This window comes from Physcomitrium patens, chromosome 1 (assembly GCF_059467195.1).
Source record: "Physcomitrium patens ecotype Gransden chromosome 1, ASM5946719v1, whole genome shotgun sequence".
Taxonomy (NCBI): domain Eukaryota; kingdom Viridiplantae; phylum Streptophyta; class Bryopsida; order Funariales; family Funariaceae; genus Physcomitrium; species Physcomitrium patens.
In genome coordinates, this window is record NC_143410.1 from 11501404 (window position 1) to 11520636 (window position 19233).

The window sequence follows — 19233 nt, forward strand, 5'->3', positions numbered from 1 at the left end:
AACGCGAAGAAGGGAACGGGGCTCCCATTCACACAGACGCAGAGAGGGAAGAGCGAGGACGGAAGCAAGCGCTGGGTCATTGCGCTGGGCCGGGCGGGGCCGGGCGGGGTCGGGCTGGGCTTCCCCAGCATTCCTTCGCTTTGTTCCGGTGCACCTTTCGCTCGGGCTGGATCGCATTGGTTTTGATTTGTTTTGTATTTTGTTTTTTTCTTCTCTCATTCATGGAATGCGTGCTGCCTGCCGCATGGTCTCCGCTTCCTTGCACTACTCGCGCTCCTCCCTCTGCTCGTCGCACAGGTTTGCCTGCCAGGTCGTGCTGCGGGCGGGCGAGCGAGCGGATCTCCATCGCCTCTGCCGCTGCCCTGTGAGTACGTAACTAAGTAAGTTAGTCACTCTCTCGGATCTTTTGCTCTCAGTTACCGTCCTTTTTCTCGCTTTCTTTCTTAATTCTACCTCTTCCTCTCTTTCTCTCAATCAATCACTCACCATCGCCTTTGTATTCCCCTCGCCGATCCATCGCATTCCTCTTGTTTCCCTGTATCCTCCTTGTAATCTGTTGTTCTTCTTCGTCTGCTGCCTCGTCTTCTTCCGACCTTCTTTGCTTGACCTCTCCTTGTCCTTTTTTCTGCGCAAATTTTCGGACAACTGGTTGTCGTCGTCGTCAGCAATCATTGGATCGCCTTGGATCTATTGGATGGCGCATGTGCCACAAGCTTAGGTTTCGTCGGGCTGCATCTCTTATTGTAGCTCACGCTTGGTCCTCCTCCAATTAGGGTTCTCATTTCGCCCTTGGAACCCTACATAGGTCTAGTTCTCGCGTGGACAGGGGTCGCTACGGTTGCGACTGAGTGGCTATGGCAGGAGACGGGAAGGACATGACCAATACAGATGGATCAGATTTTGTGCAGGAGGTCACGCCCTTTCCCTTGGCGGAAGATCTTTTACACGTCTCGAGGCAGTTGACATCGGAAACCGTTGTGCTGCAGTTAGACCTGAGCGATGCTGACAAGGAAAAAGAAATTGTAGGTAGCATCAATGAAACTCTGGGTCCAGAACATCCGTTTGAACCTTTCTTACAGGAGTCGATAATAAGTAGGACGGAAGTTGTCGAAGCACCTCAAGGCCTCGCAACGGACGGTATCGACGGCAATGGATCTACTCTGCCAGCAGAGCACGCAGCTGTGAGTGATTTAAATCCTGAAAACGCTGGCACAGGGGATGTTTCAGAAAAGAGAGTGGGTGAGAAAATTGCACTTTTTGAAGGACTCGCTGTCGTACAAGGGGATGATAGTGAGGAGTTCGGCCTAAGAAAAATAGAGAGTTTAGACAGCCAGTATGACAGTCAGAATGATCCTGGGACAATGCCTGGAGCTGAGCTTTCGGAGGCACCTCTATCTCACAACGAGCTTGCTGAGAATGGTGAAGTTGACGGGCTAACTGATAGAGCGGCACAGAGAATAGGAGAAAATGCTGTTTCTTCAGGAGAGGATATTCTGTTTGAGGGACTTACACTTGTAGATCTCTCCAGTGAAGCCCCTGCCAATGGGGCTGTCAACTTTGAATTAGGTGGCGTATCTGTGATGGAGAGATCAGCGGAAGTGACTAGAGAGTCTGTCAGAATAGACGGTAAGAATGAGAGTGTGACGGCAAGTGAAAGCTTAAATGTTACGTCCAAGGAAATTGAAGTATCTTCCGGTCCGCATACAGATGTTACTAATGAAACACGCAAAGTTGAGACATTAGGAGAGATACTTTCGAGAGATCGTGAAGAAAAAGCGTCTCGAGAAGTTGGAAAGGAGACAGGTGAAGAGATAAACAGTGGCCAAAGCAGCTCAGGCAACCATGTGCGAATTGCATCTGATCCTATGGGGAGCACGTCGGTAGGATCACAAGGCAATGGAGACACAATGCCTCGTAAAGTTCTAAAGTCTGCACCGTTGGTCAATTCGGACGGGTAAGTTGTCGTTTTAATAATCAAACTACTAATATTGTCCAGACTATCAGCCGTGCCCATGCCAGCCGTCGCAGTCAATGTTTCTATTTATAGTAAAAATATGTTCCTCTTACATGTACTGAATTATTCCTTGCCTTGGGCATCGGTCTCTCTGTAGATCATCTATGATGCACCAAGTTTCTGTGGAAATCTAAATATTGGACGACAATGCCATGAATAATGAAAATTTTGGGTACTAAAACTAGTCCTCTACCGTTCGTCTTGTGTTTACGTTTTTTTGTTTGGCCATATTGAGGATCGATAGTCTTAGTAGTCACTGGGTGCTAATCAGTCCGCATTTTTACTTTTGATATCAGTGTGAAACATCCGATAACTCTTCATCTGGGCTTGATTGTGTGGTCTTTATTGTACTGCTCAAGAAGCACTGATTTGGTACCCGTCATGTGCAGAAATGACGCTGTGAATCACAGGTCATCTACAAGTGGCACAAACATAGTTGGAGACATTCTGTATAACATTGCTGTTGGAGATGAGGAAGGGCGCTCCCGACAACGCATTCTTGCTTTTGCTGCGAAGCGGTATGCGATGTTAAGATGTTACTTTCTAATTTAGAATCTTCGGGTCTTGCTCGCTAATTCTAATGTGCATGACGTTTGCTTTACTCCATGCCACTCGTTACGCAGTTTAAGGCAGGAAAGACGTAAACTGTCCACCTTCACGCGTTTCAGTGCAAGGTTAGACAGATATCTAGGCCTCGATGTGCTCTCCTGTCATGCAAGTGTCGGCGTTTGTGTCTGAGACTTCTACATTCTTCTTCACAGGTATGCAGCTAACGTGGAGAGGAATCCCGAGGACCACGATGCTTTATATAACTGGGCACTGGTTCTTCAGGTTTGTCGTCTAGTCTCATGTACTTGCAAGTCACTTTAACAGAGCTGTTATTTCAGCTCTTGTATCTGAATTGCACGCAAGCCATTAATGAAATGTCTCAAGTTTTCAAACGAGAGTTTAACTTGTTTCTTCGAGCTTTTCATTTGAGACTTGCACTTACAACCTTATACTTTTCTTTTGCAGGAAAGTGCAGACAATGCTGGGCCAGAGGTGGGTTCTCCGGGAAAGGATGCACTGCTGGAAGAAGCATGCAAGAAATATGAAGCTGCCACTCAACTGTGTCCTACCCTTCATGAGGTGCCCTGTGGTTGACTGATGACTCGAGTTACTGCTATTTCTTTCATCCTGGTGTTGTGTGGCATGTGCCTCTGCGGCATCAGCCTTTCTGATTGCTGTTGCAGCCTCGATGTTGGTACTTGAGTGGTGAAGAATCAGGTCTTGTGTTCTGTAGTCTGAGTCTTTTTTCTCTCTTTTTTTTAATTTCTAAAAATAATTCGAGTGCGGTACCGTAACAATTTCTTGAACACCGTTATGCGCTGGTTTTAAATTAATCCTTTTTTTTTTCTTAGGCTTATTACAATTGGGCCATAGCAATATCCGATCGTGCTAAGATTAGGGGCCGCACCAAGGAAGCCGAAGACCTCTGGAAACAGGTTTGTAATTAAATCCTTTGTGCATGAATTATTATTATTTGAAGACATTCAGTAGTCCTTACGTAATTTGTATCCGCTCGTGAAGTACATAATTGGTTCTTGTGTTTTTATCATGTATTTTCAGTTGTGTCATTACTTGAGATACAGCCTAATATCTGGTTTGTTGTTTAGGCGTGTGATAGATACGACCGGGCTGTGCAATTGAACTGGAACAGTCCTCAGGTATTCCGAGAAATCCGCTGTAATATATTCCGTAACATTATTTGTTCGATGTCATAGGAAACATCCATCTCCATACTTTGATATACAAATGGCTGATGCTTCCCAGGTTTATTCAGGCTTCGTTATCATGTCTTTGACAAAGAAGAAAAGCTGCGTCTGCTAGAAGTAGACTATGATTTTCATCCTCAGTTTGTGGATCAATTGAATGTATGTTATCACTTCGTGTTTCACTAAGAAACCGGTTTTTCCTTGCAGGCATTGAATAATTGGGGACTTGCATTGCAGGTAATGATTTTCTTTAAATATCAAAGTATTGATATTCCGTCAAGGTTGTGAAGTTTATGGAGGATTAAGATTTCGTGTGGTTGCTTCCTGAATGGTTAAGATTACAGGGTCCAGCGATTCTCAGTATGATTCTTATTGTCTTTCTTAGCTGGAATTTTTTCCGTTGGTGTTCCAATGTTGAACTTTGAATTGCAGGAACTTGGAGCCATTGTTGCACTGAAGGAGAAACGTGCTATTGTCAAGAAAGCAATTAGAAAAGTATGTCAATGTGTGCCCTCCAAAAAGCAAACTACTTCTTTTGATGATGCTTGAGAGAAACATGTTTTGATGGATTCTGCATATTAATGAATATTTTTTGTTGTCCAGTTCCGTGCTGCTATTCGACTCCGATTTGACTTTCATCGTGCCGTTTACAACTTGGGAACTGTGCTGGTAAGCATGCAATGAATTCCGAAGTAATGCGCCTTCTTTGTTGATACTCTCTGAATATCTCATCTCCTGTAGAGGTCAATTTTAGTAATATTATAATCGAATGTTTCATGAAGTAACGGGATTTTTACACAAACAGCGGACATTGCTCATATTTTAAGATTTTGATTATTCTGACATTAAAGTTTTTGGTGTCAGCTATACTTCAGTGTATTAATCATGTGGTGCATTTTTCTCTGGCAGTATGGTTTGGGAGAGGATATAGCATGGTCTGGGAGAAAGCTGTCATCGAAAGAACTTTCGCCAGCTGATTTGAACAGCTTGTCTGCCATCTACATAACTGCTGCACATGCGCTGAAGCCTGACTATCCAGTAGTAGCCTAACCTATTTATTATTCATCTTTAAGTGTTTTTATCTATGTCCACTTTCAAATCAAACAGAAATGTGCTTTCTTTTAAATACTTAGCCTAATTGTTCATAATTAAGATGGTCTGCTTGATAGACTAATATAAGCGGACGTATACTTGATTAGTTTACCCAAATTTGGTTTTTTCTACTCACAGTTGAATCTTTTGATTGGGAAGTGTAGGTGTATCGAGGTGCCCTGCGGCTAGTTCGGAATTTCGTAAGAACTCTGAACTTTATTATTTTCTCATATTGAACATTTTTATGCAGTATGTATTGTTCAGTCGGTCTATAAATGAACCTCTTGTTTTCACAGTTGCCGCTGCCGTACCTTCGAGCTGGATGGTTGAGGATCCCACCTGCTGGGGACTCTTTGGCTCCGCATAGTGATTGGTTGCGATTATGGTTTGTTCTCGACCATGAAGCGCTTTACGAGGTATCTCATCAACACAAACATCTGCATACATCTTTTTGTCCGGGCATGTCAATTCTATGCCTTGGTTTGACTTTTAGATTTTGAGACCACCTATGCCTTTTTAATTTCTGAAGTTTTCCGAATAAAACATTAAATGCTGGCTGTCGAACGATGATATTCCCATTTTATAAAAAGGGTTGGCGTGATTTCTGTGTGTAGATGGAAAAAGTTGATCGGAAGTCCCTTGCACATAGCTACTCAAGACGCTCTAGCACAGTCACCTCAGAAAGCAACACTGTGAACAGTTTCGCTCCTAGACTATCTGCTTTAAGAATCGAGATGGAGGACATTTTATGTCTCGCTCCAACAGCTGATCTTAGCCTTCCGCCTGGAGGAGGATTTTGCATTGACACTGTCGCCGGTCCACAATACTTGGTTCGTTTCTTTTCCGACATCTTCTTATTATCGTGTGTGTAGTATTCTATGGTGAGTTGTGTGCTCGTTTTTACTTGGGTAATGCGATTATTGACGAGAGGGATGTTGGTGTATGCAGATAGCAGATACCTGGGAAAGCATGGATGCATGGGTGGACGCCATTCGGTTAGTGTACACAATCTATGCCCAGGGCAAAAGGGATGCCCTTGCCAACGTGCTAGTTGTCTAATTGTAGCAAGTGCAAATCTAATTAACCTAGCTGTGTAGTTATCTCTTTTCACAGAAAACTTAGAATAGCAGGTGTTAATGGCGTTGATTAGGTTGGTTATGAGAGGCACAGACAGCGCTATTTTGGTAATATGTTGGCTGTAGTTAGCATATGATGCATTGAGAAAATTCCCTTCAATAACAATCATTCATAGATCTTTGTTTTCTCTGTGGCTTCCACTTCCTCTCATGGGAAGCTGTCTTTACGCTTGACTCTAATTTTTCCTTTTCCAGCATATTATCCGATGGTACTGGGATATGGATTCTAGTGCCGCTCTTACTCTTACAGCATTTTCAAATGTCCACCCGTTAATCAACGAAATCAAAAGTGAAGCTTGTGCCAACACTAAACCAATGTTGCATACATAATGCACTTTTTATTCAACCTCTGACAAGTTTTGGCTCCTAATATTTATATATACATATATCTATCTATATATATATATATATATATATATGAAATCAAACTAGTTAATACTGAACCCACAAGCTTTGTGGATGCGATTTTAACATCTATGTTTGAATTTGGATGAAGTAATTACTCTTGTTAATCTTCTCAAAAAGTACTAAAAAAATTCAGATACACCTCATAAAAATAAACATCTACATTATGCTTATAAACATCATTATTCCCTACAAGTCTATTTGCCCTTGCAAAAAATTCTTGACAAACCCTTTACTTCCATTCAGCAAAAGTTTCCATCCAAATCCAAACATAGTTCACAAGTCTCCAATATCTAGGTGATTCAATAGCATCAATAAGGCCCAAATCTTTCAATAAAACATAATCAAATTCCACTGATTTGCTTTAGAATTAAAGGGAGGAATATTCTGAGAGAACAGGCTCAAGATCTACTTGAGAACCAAGTTCCCATACATGGGAACCCAGCCATCACCACCAGCTTCATCGGAGGAGAGAATGAACAGAATGTCATTGACTCACACCTACAAGTATTCATCCATCTTCAGAAGGGCGAGCATGAGCGAAAGGAGGAGGGGGAGTCGCTGCCAGCGTCGCCATCGGGGCAGAGGAGGCTCAGTTGCGATGCAGGCACCCCAAATGGCGGGAAAGGTGCCAACTGTGCAAAACATGTGGGCTTCCTTTGTCCAGGGTGGCGGACGAGGATGACAGGTGTGGTGTGGTGTGGGGTTTCGGGGCTACTTGTGCTTGTCCACGGTGATAGGGATCCCACGGGGGGAGGACCACCGGAGAAAGGGTCCCCGGTTAGCGGCGATGGGCTTCGATGCTGAGGTGGCTGCTGGTCCGTGTGGTTAAGGTAGTGGGAGTAGCAGAGTAGAGCCACGGCCACCAGTATGAGGAACATCATGGACGCCAAGCCTGCGATGACAAAGAACATGGTCGGCGTCTGCTGGTAGTACGCCGGAGTGAAGTCCTCGCCATCGTCCCTCCTGGTTGTGTTCCTCGGATCTTCCGCGGTCGCCGCCCAAAGGTTGTCTCTCCACAAAAACTGTCCTGGACCTAGAACATTCCTACCGCTCTTCCTCACACTGAGTCATCCTTGCTTTCTCAATTCTATTTTTGTCATATATTGGGCAAATATATATTCATTTATTTACCCATTCAACGAGGTGCACATCTTTTAGTAGATATAAAGTCATAAGAATTGAAATGATGATGAATTATGGTGTGATGATACGTTTTTTTTTGGTTTCTAAGAAATCAGAAAGAACAATTATGCGTTCTGTTTATTAAACCTGTACCTAGTTTCAGGAGCTGGAAATATTTGTATTTGTCATATTTTTATCGGATTGCATGCATGTTACAATGTATGTAAAAATGGACGTGGAAAAATAGGATTTTGAAGAGTACCCATGAATTGTGGTGGTATCCATGAGTTGTGTGCAAACAAATTAGCTTTTCTTTCCATTCTTGCACACGATTGATGAACGGTTCACTTAAAACTTCATGTTTTGGTGGTAAATGAAGTATCTTTTGCAACATACAGAGAATTTCATAAATACAATAAGAATGACAATGACAATAACAGTAATAGTGAATAAATGAATCAAAGAGCTGAAGGTCGCTCTCGTAGTTAGTCTTCAAATGTATCGATTGCATGTTTTCTACATTTGAATAGTTTGCGTGTAAGAATTCTTAATCTGCAATCTCAAACAGGAATGTGATTCCACCATTAAGATATGGAATATATATATATATATATATATATATATTAAACAAACCTAATTGTCTTCCAAGTTTCTTTTTAAATTTATATTTTGGAGTATTTAAACATAATTATAAATTTTTTTACATAAATGAAAAAATAATTAAACTGTTATTATTTTTTACTATACGTATTGTCATAAATTGTTTTATCTATTAGCATGGATTTTTAACATTACATATGAGTTTGTGTGTGAATGTTTATTTATACAATAATTAAAATAAAAATCATAAAAATCACACTATTAAATGAAAAATTCGGGCATTATTTTACAAATTTTTGAATATTAGTCAGCACAATAACATAATTAATGACAATACCAGGCGCTCGCGCAGGCCAGGTGTCTGGCCCGGCCAAGGGGGTTCACATTGACACCGAGCCGCGATATTGGGACCCCTTCCTTCCTTCATGTCATGGAGCACAGGACCAATTAGGGTTTATGCCAATAGTGTCGGACCCCGGATTTCGTTGTGAGTTTATGAGGAGTTGAGTTTGTGAGGAGGAAAAGCCTCATAGAACAGTGTCCTCGAAACCTCCCAACCCAATCAACTGGCTCCGCCATCGTAAGCCGTCGTATCGCAGCTGCCGGGCAAGTGTTTTTTACGCAGTCAGAGGTGACATATTTGACATCGTGACATATGTGTGACATATATCACATATATCACATTGCTGTATCTTGCATTTCATAAATACAAGTAATCCGATTATAAAAATGTTATTTGAGTAAATTGGTGAAAAAGAAAGAAAGAAAAAGAAACTATAAACCATAGCAAGTCTGAGTTTGGATCCTATTTACAATCCATGCTGGATGTTTACCTTGATTTTATTTCACATCTTATTTTCAGAGATAAACAAAATATTATTGCTATCCTAACTGTAAAATTATTTATATTGAGATACGTTTACAGTAACAGATGCCATTATTACTTACTTAAAATATCTTCTAAAATCTAAAGTAGAATTCGAAGAAATTCAATATTTGTAAACAGGTAGGAATTCTTTCTTGAAAATACTGATTTACAGTTGAAAATCAATATCAAGTGTGTGTAGGTGTGTGTATTTCAGGATGGAATAAGCATCGGCTTCAGGGCCAGTTACTGCCCGTACCCCCTCCCCCTCCACCACGTTCCCCCCCCCCCCGCGTTCTCGAGAATCTGTGTAACGGCCATGATTAACTCTTGTGATCTGACGGTTAAGATCCGTCGAGCCATTCGAATGAGTTGGGAGGATTTCGAGGACACAGTTCTACGAGGGGATGGAGGGAGGGAGGAGGTGGCATGAATAGATAGAACAGGTACCGTAGATTTGGGCCAAGATCGGACGGACCTGAACAAGTCTACGGAGCTGTCTGTCAGTGGAGCCACTACTTTCCCTCCTTAACGCACAATCTCTCTTTCATCTATTTCCATGTCGATTGAGTCCATGGCGCTGGATCGTCTCTGTTGTCGCACAGACTCGACACAAGCAGGTCTCTGCAATTGAATTCCACCATGTGTGTACAAACCGTAACTCAGAATTGTTCTATATTTTTGTTTACCTTCGTAATCTTCGAGTTAGCAGTGTAGGTGCCGATTGTGTGCGAGCAGGCGGCAAGCAAAATGTCGAGCATGCGGTTGCAAGCAGTGTTCCACTGCATGTCCGTTTCTGTCGCGATGCGTCCGCTAGTGCTTCCTTGCAACAGGATTTCCTCTTTGGGCTTTGTCTCTGCCTATGTTCCCCGAGCATTGTCATGCAACTTTAGGAAGTTGCAGGTCTATGACCCCTGCTATTTCCCTTCTTCTTCTTCTTCTTCTTCTTCGCCCTGTAGAATCACCACAGGTAAAGATTTGTCGTAACCTCACGCTGTGTGTGTGTGTGTATATGTTCATATACAACATCGTATAACCTCGCCATACTTCTTACTCCGTTCTTTCAACATACTTGAATTCGGATTGGAATTATTCTTTTTATTTTCAGAATTTATTGAAGATGATTCATGTTTCCCCCTATTTGTAATTCCTCTCTATGCTTTGCAGCTGTATCGTGTAGCACCTTGTCCCAGAATTCTGTGGAGATCGAATCGGGAGTAAATGGTACTGGCAAGCAGAACAACCCGGTCGATTGGAAAATCAAGATGTTGTACGATGGCGATTGCCCACTTTGTATGAGAGAGGTAATCATTATATGAGGAACCGCTCTTTGAAGTACTCGTGAATTCATAGGCCATCTGGACTTTGTTGAGCGTGACTCTTACGTTAACGAAAATCTCGTACACTGTATCAAAGTTTCTCTCGATGATTTTTGGATCTGACTGCCCCTCATCGTCATGTCTGGATCGTTGCATCTCAACAGGTTAACATGTTGAAAGAACGGAGTAAGAAGTATGGCGAGGTTATCAATTTTGTGGACATATGTGCCAGAGACTACTCTCCAGAGGAAAATAGCAACATTGACTTCGAGACGGTAAAGTGGTTGCAGTAGTGCACGGTCGTTGATAATTGGTGAAGGTTAATATGGATTCTGTGGATTGGTAAAACCCTAGAAAATTAAAGCCTGGAGGTTTTGTCTATTTTTTTGAAGTATTCTTGAATCAGCTCTGAATGTTAAACATGAATCGTAAGATAGAGAGTCGTGATCATGAAAAAGCAGACGGCTACGTGTTGATAGGATCAATCGGCATTTTAGCTCACGTCTGCAATTCATACTTGAACTTGATTGACACAGTGAACAAGGTTCCTTAGCGACAATCTTCGATCTGGCATTTCTAAAATGCTGTATCATCCTTGCGCAGATTTTTTAGTGGCACATTAATGGCTTTTATGTATTGAACTTTGTCCTCATTCGATGGTCGATGGACATGTGCAGGCAATGGGCCGCATACACGCCATACGGCGAGATGGGGAAGTCTTAACAAATATTGCGGTATGTTGCCTTACTTTTCTAATCGTTATGTATTTTTGACATCAGCCATTCCTGCTTAGTTCTGCGAATTCTGATATTATCGTTTTCGATGATGGGGTTCTGAAGGCTTTCAGAGCACTGTATGAAGAAGTTGGACTCGGATGGGTGTACGCTATAACTTACAACCAGCCGGTGCGTTTAACTCCGAGAATCTTGTTTCATGCATGTACGCAACTGTTCATTTTATGTTGAACGAGCTGGAGTTTTTCCCAGTGCCTCGACTTCTTAATTTTTCTTGTGTTCCAACATAACATCACTTACAATTCTACAACAGAATTTCGGGAATATTATTAGCTGAGATTGCATGCTTCGCTCTGACGTAGCGCTCATCTTTGTGGATTCAGTGGGCAAGCATTGCTGACAGCGTGTATGACTTCTGGGCTAAGTACCGGTTGCCTATCACAGGTAATAAATAAAAGTGAAATGTCATAAAGCTTTTGTTATATTCTCTTTCACACCACAAAACTGTACTAATGACATTCATATGTCCACTTTTAAGGCGCAAATAATGTGTGCAGAAGTCTAGATTCTAGCAGACTGGATATTTTCTAGACTTACCGATCTACTCCAGAACTTGACACCTGCTCTGTCTTCTCGCAGGCAGACCACCTTTGGCAGAAGTTCTTGAGAAGAGGCGTCAGAGTAAGGTAACCTCGAATCGCTACATTACCCCTGTGTCCAGTTTCAGCAGACAGAGTCCATGGTATTCATGTTTTCTAGTTACAGTGTCAATGTAATATGAAGTCTCAGCATTCAGTGGCTGAAATTATGTGAAGAAGCTTAAACTCGACGCTTCTTTTGTTTTCCAGGGGGATAGCGATAATAGCTGCGATGTGAACAACAGGTGTCGTGTAGATTGATTTGACGTCGAAGAGTACGGGAGAAGACATGTATGATGATGAGAGGAAGGAGTGAAGCTTGCAGATATCCTCATGTAGTTTCAAATTCTTAAATTTTTAACGTACAGTTTATGGTGTGAAAGAGAATAGACTTTACCCAATCAATTCAAAATCATTCTTAAAACTGTGGAATGCCATTTCCATGCAACTGCTAGACATTGTAACAAGTGGATTGAATACCGTAGCATATAATCATTTCGTTAAATTTACTTCTTGCAAATTGGCCTCGTCAGAAAGTCACAGTTAATAGATGTGAACAGGATATTGGTCAAGTCACATTATTTTGACATGCGGGCACAGCAGCGGCATCTATATCCCAACAATCAGTTCCGTTCATGTCAGGATATTGTTCTTCTGTTAACTTGTGTGCAGGCACCTTATGGGAAAAACGCTTCATACCTTCTACGGGCAGTACACCTGGGTCGTAGCCAGGCTCCCATAATGTTCGAAACCCAGTTCGTTTCCTAAGCACTTGGATCTGAGGTGCTTGCCCCTCTCCACATTCTGTCAAAATAACCACTAGTCTATATTTGCGCTTCTCCTCTTGTCTTTCTTCCCATTCGTCCATCTCCGAGCGGATTTGTCTCGAATTTCCCATCTGATGCAGTGCCCAAATCTCGCCTACTCGAGGATAAATTTCTAGATTATTGTTACTTTTTAATGTGTACTCCAACTTGTGAGAGAAGCAGTTTAAAGCCTTCACAACTGTACTCTCCTTCAATTCTTCAAAACTCCCACAACATGCTGAAAACTGAGAGCTCTGTGTCAAGAAGTAAATGCATTTTTTTAGTGAAGAAGTTTCCCTCAGGAATTTTGTTTAAACTGAGTGTGCACAGGTTTAGCATATTTGAGGAGACAGACAGACCTCGTGCCGTTCACTTTTCTTTGAAGGCGTGTGGAGTTGCAGCCAGTTTGCCGTTACTGAGAAGGGTCCACTTGTGCTCACTTCCTTGATCAAAATCAATGTACGTGGCATCTGATCGAATTCATCATATAGAGCCCATACCTAGCATCACCCAATGAACATTGTAGCCAGCCTTACTTAGAACCAAGCCAACGCACTTCATGTCCTGCTCCAACTATGGTTACCTTTTTCCAAGATTAAACAAAAATAGGAAAGTGACTTGCATTTCGTGATGGAGACGAAGGGACGACAACATCGATGCACCTGGTTTGGTTGGATTTGCTCCTCGGTTCGGTCGTCATCAAAGCAATAGTAATCAGAATCAGGTACATCAGTTTGACAGGATTGATCCACCTCTACTTGTGGCTGAAACTTCACCACGGGCCCAGCAACTGATGGTGAACGATCCCGAGAATTACTTCGATTCGGCCTTTCTGTAGACCTCGCTGCACGTCCCTTTGAAAAGGGACGCTTCGAACTATTAGATCTTGACACGTTTTGACACATCTTGTCCGACTGTATCTTCCCATCATTGCATGTGTTCACAGCTGTTACAATGGAAAGGTCAAGGCCTCACTAAGTCAAGTAACACTAATAGCAAGGAGCAGGAAGAAAAAGGAAAATAATCACCCTACTTGTAGTGACACACATTTCGTTGCTTTAGCTGGCATGGGACATATGCAAGATTCGATACCTGGGGTACGCCCCCTTCGACTAGGTCCTTTTCTTCCCTCGACCCCTTTCTCTGGTTTCTCTTTTTGACTCTCTTGCCGCTCGTTCACCACCTTGTGATCATCATTTCCTCCAGGTTCCAAAATTAACTCTTCCACACTATTAGAGTCACCGTCCTTGACAATTTGAATGGGCTTCCACCTCTCCATTTTTTTTCCCGCCAGCAGTGGGCCGTCTTCTGACAGAGTTTTTTTTTTTTTCTTAGCTGTTTCACTGGTGTAGCTTGTCTCCGGTTGCTCAACCACGCTCCCTGTTAAATCCTCCTGCGACTGCTTCCTGAAACTATTCACTTCGCTGGGAGGACTGATGTTGAGGTCGTCCTGAGGTGATTGAAGGTGCTCTGAATTGCTCAATGAAGTATCAAGATATTCAAAATCTCTACCAATCTTCTTTTTTTTTGAAAATGGTGTGTCCAAGTATTTCGAATCATTTGGTGAACTTGTGTTCACAACATGAGTTTCTGTCTGTTGATCTACCAGTTGACATGATCCTCTGTTTTCTGTCGGCACTTCCCAAGAGGTAACTGGAGATCTGGCTTCCGATATCCAGGCATCCCACTTTTTAGATCTATCCACCCTCATCGCCAACAACAAACAAGTTCGGTAAGTTTGGATAGGCATTCATTAGCACTGTGTAACACTTTGTGGTGCTTGAGCAGCAAGTTTAAATGAATCTTTTCCAAAATTTCTGAGAATACTTTTTGACAGTTCCTTGCTGACTTAGAATAATCACAACTCAAATAGGAGCTTCAACGTTTAGGTATGTAGAATCTCAAGATCTACCCAATTGCAAGCCATATGGAACTACACATACCTGGTTTCAGTGTTAAATGTACTGGCAGGGTTCTCGCTACGATGATACCCAGCATGGTTGATTTGTTTCCGCTGGGACCTATCCCCCGTGAGCATCAACAATAGGAAGGTCAAAAAAAGGTATGCAACCATAGACACTGGCAATTTGTAAAACTGAACAGTCATTTATACAAAGATTGGTGATCGACTTCAGAAATCCATTTAAAACATCGTTAATGTGTTTAGAACAATGAACCGAGAACGGAAGCCTCAAGTATGCAAAATCGCAAAAAATTCTTGGTCTTCTGAAATCTAATAATTCTTGCAGGATTTACAAAATCAGACACACCTGCTTTCATATTTGGTAGTATCAGCACGTATCTCGTCGGAATGATCTCCCGTCTGGTGAACTGGTTCCTGTTCGCTCTGTCGCTCGCTCTCCACCTCAACATAAGCACTTTTAACTGTTGATTTAAAAACCTCTGCATCCAATCCCTTTTTATTTCGTGCAATACTTCCTCTAAGTGTTATGATTTGTTCCTCAGAGAAAGATCCATTCTGTTTCGTAACCTTCCCTTCAACATCAGTCTTTACGTCATCGGCATCGCCGGTTTCCTTCCGCTTCCTTGACCTGATTTGCCCACTACCATCTTGTGCTTCAAATCTAGTTCTGTTGAGCTCTTCTTTCACCTTCCACGCATTTGGTTCGACCGAATCCTTTTTCTCTCGCAGGGTATTCGGTGTCAAATCTTTAGAACTGCCAGCCATATTTTTCGACTTGTGAGTGGGTATCAAGCTGTCTCCAGCAAATCTTGGACTTACCTTTTCTTTAAAAGGGTGAATTGTAAATCCACTTACGGGTTCATCTGACTGGCCTTCCACAGAACATGGTATTCTCCGGTGCAGCAATTCTTTTTCGTCATAGTGACAGTCCTCTTCTTCACTATCGCTGAGCGTGATGATTCTTTCTCGCCCTCGACTAGCAACATCACGCCTTTTCGCATCTACAAATCCAAAGCTTTTGCTTTCCACATGACCACTGGGATTTCGAGAAGTAGTTGCCTTCCAACCACTGCCACCTGAGCCCTCCATACCTAGCTTACTCGATTCTAACGAGATTACCTTCGTGTCACAGGTTGGTGCCTTTCTTAGGTTTTTGTAATCAACTGATGAAGAGGGCCTGCTTGTTGGGCAAAGGTAGTCAACATTCGTGCATCTGATTGTCGTGCAGGGTTTTGCCCATGCAATTTCTTGCTCATGTAGCGGTGCCGCGAATTTTTGTTTTGGTTGTACACCTCGGTCTAACGGTCTATCTAATACATCCACTGAAAAAGCACGCTTCAGCTGTGAAGAGCCCATTCTGTCCAAGTAATACTCGTGGCCATCGGTCATTGGAACTTCGCCTGCGTCACTTCGATGCTCAGGCGCCCTTGGTCTCTTCATTTCAGCCTGTGATTGCTCTCGCTTGCTTTCACTGAGTCCATGAAACCCAGAGAACATAGATTTCAGATGCCTAACAGATACTCCCCCATGATTTCCTACAGGGTTTGGCCTGTCGGAGGAAGGGGCGTCACGGCCATGGACAGGTACAGTCTCCTCCGTATATATATGCCTCCCTTGATTGCGTGTCTCAGAATTGTGCGGTTTCGATGATCTTTCTACACCAGGAGCTTGGGTCTGAGACACTCCGCCCTCTGGAGCAGTCAAATTCGATGGATGAGTTGGAGTACTGAGACGAGAATCCGTCTCATAGCTCACGGGGCTATTTCGAAATTCGAATTTGACGTCTAAACCATCCAATCCTCCACAGACATCCTCTCTACTTAGTCCTTGGTGTGACATACTACTCCTAACCTTCTCTGGAGCTAAGAACTGGATACCCGGTTGGTGAGCCTTGTTATTGCGCCTTGCTAATTGCTTCTGGATCCATTATGACATGCCACGCAGAATTGTGAGTGGCTGATTCTCTTTCCTTCCCCAAATAACACCTTCTATGACCTCAGGTGATATCTAGAGTGAAGTCTACGGAGAGCCCAAATTTCGCCTTCCACTTTTTCTCATAAGGAACACGCAAACTGAACAGGTTTGGCCAGTCTTTGAGCAGGAAATCAAGAGACATGATATGTCTATTGTTAATCGAAGTTTTTGATAAGTAGTGCAACATACCTGCAGTATTAGAGTTGAGTCCATTAAAACATCCATAAACTCCGATACGAGTGCCATTGTGTCGTTGTCTTTGTGAAGTATAAGAACCACCTTCGGTTCGTCATATTTCATACCAACTCTTGTATTCCAGGATAACTGCAACGGCAAGCATATTGTATCACAAACATGGACTCTCTATCCCTCTTTCTCTCTCTCTCTCGCTGTAAAAGAGGTTACTACTTGCTCCAAGGAAAGTAGATGCAGGCGAACAGACATGGAAGGCATGTACCCGCATCGCGCCACTTCGAAGCGGATTAAGCGAATACATGGAGCCGGACACATCTTCCTCCAAATGTAGGCGAGACTGGATGAGATATTCCTCGCCACTCATCTCCCACCTGGTTGCCCTTTCTTCTACATCCTGCTTATTAACTATTATTTATCATACGCAATTCCCACACACGTACTATTTGTCAGGAGACAGGAACCTTGTCTGCAGCATGTTTCATTAACACCCTGGGTTGACCATCAAGCATTTGATTCCTATATCTACTCCTCAGGAACTAGTGAGATCACAAGACTCTTATGAGATTGCTTGATGGTTCTGAGGTAATGAAGCAAAGGTGCATTGGAATCACATACCGCTGCATGACCAGGAGTGCGGTAAATCCAGTGCTGTGACATGGAAGCTGGATTTAAACCACTTGGTCCGGACAAAAATGCGGCGACCATCGTCCAGAGTGAGACGCGTACAGGTCACAGTGTACGCGTCACCAGGAACCTCGACCATGGCGGTCAGGGGAGGACAATTGGATGGACCGTAACCGGACTCGAATTAGCTGCTGCTGCGTGAAAGCGAGCGAATGGCAAGAGATAGCAGCGGAGACGTAGCATTGCAAGAAGAGAGTAGGGTTATCGCTGAGCATATCGAACCATCATTCTCAAGCACGTACCGCGAGAGGATCTTGCAGGATATGGCGAGTGGCAGGAAGGAACGAAGAGCTGCTCACATCATATTCAGTCAAGAAGGACGACGACGACGAGGGAAGAGCATCTCTCCCGCCCAAATTTAGAAAACAGCACGGAGATGCAGGGAAGGGCACGCAAGGATGGATGGCGGAGAAGTAAGTATATGCCGAAAAGCAAATGAGAGCAGCATGAGCCAACTTGACGGGAAGAGCACTGGCGTGACCGCAGCGTAAAATAGCGTAAAACTTTCACTTACTTGTCCAATTCATAGATGAGAGCGCCAGAGCGCACTCGCGATTTTCCTCCTCCTCCTCGTCATGTGCTACCACCAGAGAGCTACGATGCAAGGTTGCTTGGCCAAGCTCCAACAAGCCGGTCGAGTGCAGGCAAGGACGAGGGAGGGAGGAGAAGACGACGAGGAGGACGAGAGAGAAACGAGAGAGAAACGAGAGAGGGGGGGAACCTGGTTGATGTGGAGCATGCAAACAAACAGAGCAAAGCCGCAGCACCGGAAGAGGAGGCATCTTTCCATTCCGATTCGCTGATCCAGTCCGCCCATGCTCCCAAATTTAGCTCATTCCCCAAATGTAGCCCATGCCCGCATGGCCCCACAGTGACCCGGTTAAGCTGCCCCCCGCCTCTTGTATTCTCAACACGGGCGATGGAGAAACTACTTCTAAACTTGGCACCAATGAATCTTTCTACTAGGAATTTAATTAAAATCTTAGATTTTTTTAAATTTTTATATCTTAATAGTCTAAGAGAGAAATGAGAATGGTGAGCCAAGTAAAGACTACACTTGAGTTCAAAAAAATTCAACTAATGTAATAAGATGTAATGTAATAATGAAATGTCTTTTTGAGAGATATTTCACTTGTGATAAAATCTCAAAGTATCCCTTGATACTTCACCAAATCATCTACCTTGTAAGGTGGGTGATTTTGAAATTGAAATATCAAAAGAGAAGCAGGTGAAATATCAAAAATTGTATTATTTATCTTAATTCTATTCTATCTTTGATTCTATACTACACCATTGACTTACCATGTCTTTATACTTAGAAAAACAACAAATCCTAAATCTCTTTGATTCCATATTATACTACAACCTCATCCTTCCTCTACGCTTTAAATAATAGCAAATCATAATTTTTTTTTGATTCCATACCACAGTGCAATTTCACCATACTTGAATATTCCAAAAAAACAACAAAGCCTTCAAGACTTAGAAATGTTAACTATTTTTGCAATTGATGAAGAATTTAATAAATTATTTAAAGAATAGTACTAAGAAGTTGACAATAAGTTTCACAACAACTTATGATGGACATATCTATAATTACCCAGATAATATGAATATATAGAAGTAGATAAAAATAAGTTAATTTGATAATATCTTATAAAAAAGCTTTCTAGAAGCTTCATAGATGTGGTTTCACCTTTACACATGTCTATAGGTGACTGGTAGGTTAGAAACTTGGCCAACAAATTAGCCATGTGTTATACGTATTTGTTGCTTGTGTTACAAGTTAACAATGTGACCCACATATAAAAAACTTGTTTTGCAAGTTAAGACATGTGTCTTGCAAATTGGACACGTGATGGAGGTCCTATAGAACATTACTACATAGCTCTTAAATAGATAGTATATATATAGGAAAGAATGAAGTTTTCTTAACTTTTGTCAATTCTTTTCTTATTTTTAGTCTAG

At 42.5% G+C, this 19233-nt stretch overlaps 5 protein-coding genes and 1 long non-coding RNA gene across 12 annotated transcripts; 3 read left to right on the forward strand and 3 right to left on the reverse strand.

Annotated features, from left to right (window-relative positions):
- Positions 1-215: 215 nt before the first annotated feature.
- LOC149989869 (uncharacterized) lies at positions 216-672 on the reverse strand. Its single transcript, XM_090250049.1, has 2 exons — positions 487-672; positions 216-362 (listed from the first exon to the last, which is right to left on the reverse strand). Exons 1-2 carry the CDS (start codon positions 670-672, stop codon positions 216-218), a joined length of 333 nt encoding a protein of 110 aa, XP_090106175.1.
- LOC112285340 (protein HLB1) lies at positions 242-6124 on the forward strand. Of its 3 annotated transcripts, XM_090250030.1 has the most exons (15): positions 242-380; positions 898-1954; positions 2404-2532; positions 2776-2845; positions 3029-3142; positions 3415-3498; positions 3670-3720; positions 3976-4005; positions 4201-4263; positions 4372-4437; positions 4678-4806; positions 5025-5060; positions 5157-5276; positions 5475-5690; positions 5809-6124. In XM_090250030.1, the coding sequence occupies exons 2-15, from the start codon at positions 1362-1364 to the stop codon at positions 5917-5919; spliced, it is 1812 nt and encodes a 603-aa protein (XP_090106156.1). In that variant the 5' UTR covers positions 242-380; positions 898-1361; the 3' UTR covers positions 5920-6124. The 3 variants fall into 3 exon arrangements, 2 of the variants coding, with proteins under 2 accessions (XP_090106156.1, XP_024381832.1); XR_016502703.1 differs by lacking the exon at positions 242-380 and having other exon boundaries at positions 855-1954; positions 5020-5060; XM_024526064.3 differs by lacking the exon at positions 242-380 and having other exon boundaries at positions 855-1954.
- Positions 6125-6618: 494 nt separating this feature from the next.
- Positions 6619-7928, reverse strand: LOC112285359 (uncharacterized). Of its 3 annotated transcripts, none has more exons than XM_073533792.2 (2): positions 7789-7928; positions 6619-7448 (listed from the first exon to the last, which is right to left on the reverse strand). In XM_073533792.2, the coding sequence occupies exons 1-2, from the start codon at positions 7809-7811 to the stop codon at positions 6923-6925; spliced, it is 549 nt and encodes a 182-aa protein (XP_073389893.1). In that variant the 5' UTR covers positions 7812-7928; the 3' UTR covers positions 6619-6922. The 3 variants fall into 3 exon arrangements, with proteins under 3 accessions (XP_073389893.1, XP_024381872.1, XP_073389891.1); XM_024526104.3 differs by having other exon boundaries at positions 6619-7437; positions 7789-7927; XM_073533790.2 differs by having other exon boundaries at positions 6619-7431; positions 7789-7926.
- Positions 7761-8856, forward strand: LOC149989870 (uncharacterized). Its single transcript, XR_016502715.1, has 2 exons — positions 7761-7895; positions 8467-8856. It is a non-coding gene; the product is annotated as an uncharacterized LOC149989870 (long non-coding RNA).
- A 696-nt stretch (positions 8857-9552) lies between these two features.
- Positions 9553-12202, forward strand: LOC112285351 (uncharacterized protein At5g50100, chloroplastic). 2 transcript variants are annotated; one of them, XM_024526091.3, is made up of 8 exons: positions 9553-9961; positions 10159-10295; positions 10475-10585; positions 10988-11044; positions 11150-11215; positions 11428-11488; positions 11684-11730; positions 11893-12202. In XM_024526091.3, exons 1-8 carry the CDS (start codon positions 9742-9744, stop codon positions 11941-11943), a joined length of 750 nt encoding a protein of 249 aa, XP_024381859.1. In that variant the 5' UTR covers positions 9553-9741; the 3' UTR covers positions 11944-12202. The 2 variants fall into 2 exon arrangements, with proteins under 2 accessions (XP_024381859.1, XP_090106159.1); XM_090250033.1 differs by having other exon boundaries at positions 9553-9635.
- On the reverse strand, positions 12151-18056 carry LOC112285325 (uncharacterized). Of its 2 annotated transcripts, none has more exons than XM_024526043.3 (10): positions 17780-18056; positions 17197-17556; positions 16829-16986; positions 16576-16710; positions 14759-16329; positions 14432-14509; positions 13581-14185; positions 13151-13434; positions 12848-12988; positions 12151-12742 (listed from the first exon to the last, which is right to left on the reverse strand). In XM_024526043.3, the coding sequence occupies exons 2-10, from the start codon at positions 17342-17344 to the stop codon at positions 12251-12253; spliced, it is 3612 nt and encodes a 1203-aa protein (XP_024381811.1). In that variant the 5' UTR covers positions 17345-17556; positions 17780-18056; the 3' UTR covers positions 12151-12250. The 2 variants fall into 2 exon arrangements, with proteins under 2 accessions (XP_024381811.1, XP_090106146.1); XM_090250020.1 differs by having other exon boundaries at positions 16844-16986; positions 17780-18052.
- Positions 18057-19233: the final 1177 nt, after the last annotated feature.

What these genes read in the sequence shown, in the direction of transcription:
- LOC149989869 (XM_090250049.1), bottom strand. Translation starts at nt 672, where the DNA reads ATGATTGCTGACGACGACGACAACCAGTTGTCCGAAAATTTGCGCAGA. An exon ending in AGGGGAATACAAAGGCGATG is followed by an intron (nt 363 to 486) that starts GTGAGTGATTGA and finishes ACGTACTCACAG; the next exon opens with GGCAGCGGCAGAGGCGATGG.
- LOC112285340 (XM_024526064.3), top strand. Translation starts at nt 855, where the DNA reads ATGGCAGGAGACGGGAAGGACATGACCAATACAGATGGATCAGATTTT. An exon ending in ACTGGGCACTGGTTCTTCAG is followed by an intron (nt 2,846 to 3,028) that starts GTTTGTCGTCTA and finishes TTTCTTTTGCAG; the next exon opens with GAAAGTGCAGACAATGCTGG. An exon ending in TCAAGAAAGCAATTAGAAAA is followed by an intron (nt 4,264 to 4,371) that starts GTATGTCAATGT and finishes TTTGTTGTCCAG; the next exon opens with TTCCGTGCTGCTATTCGACT.
- LOC112285359 (XM_024526104.3), bottom strand. Translation starts at nt 7,846, where the DNA reads ATGGAAAGAAAAGCTAATTTGTTTGCACACAACTCATGGATACCACCA. An exon ending in GATACCACCACAATTCATGG is followed by an intron (nt 7,438 to 7,788) that starts GTACTCTTCAAA and finishes GGAATGTTCTAG; the next exon opens with GTCCAGGACAGTTTTTGTGG.
- LOC112285351 (XM_024526091.3), top strand. Translation starts at nt 9,742, where the DNA reads ATGTCGAGCATGCGGTTGCAAGCAGTGTTCCACTGCATGTCCGTTTCT. An exon ending in GCCCACTTTGTATGAGAGAG is followed by an intron (nt 10,296 to 10,474) that starts GTAATCATTATA and finishes GCATCTCAACAG; the next exon opens with GTTAACATGTTGAAAGAACG. An exon ending in AGAAGAGGCGTCAGAGTAAG is followed by an intron (nt 11,731 to 11,892) that starts GTAACCTCGAAT and finishes TTTGTTTTCCAG; the next exon opens with GGGGATAGCGATAATAGCTG.
- LOC112285325 (XM_024526043.3), bottom strand. Translation starts at nt 17,344, where the DNA reads ATGGTCGAGGTTCCTGGTGACGCGTACACTGTGACCTGTACGCGTCTC. An exon ending in TGCGGGTACATGCCTTCCAT is followed by an intron (nt 16,711 to 16,828) that starts GTCTGTTCGCCT and finishes TTGCCGTTGCAG; the next exon opens with TTATCCTGGAATACAAGAGT. An exon ending in TCGAAGGGGGCGTACCCCAG is followed by an intron (nt 13,435 to 13,580) that starts GTATCGAATCTT and finishes CCATTGTAACAG; the next exon opens with CTGTGAACACATGCAATGAT.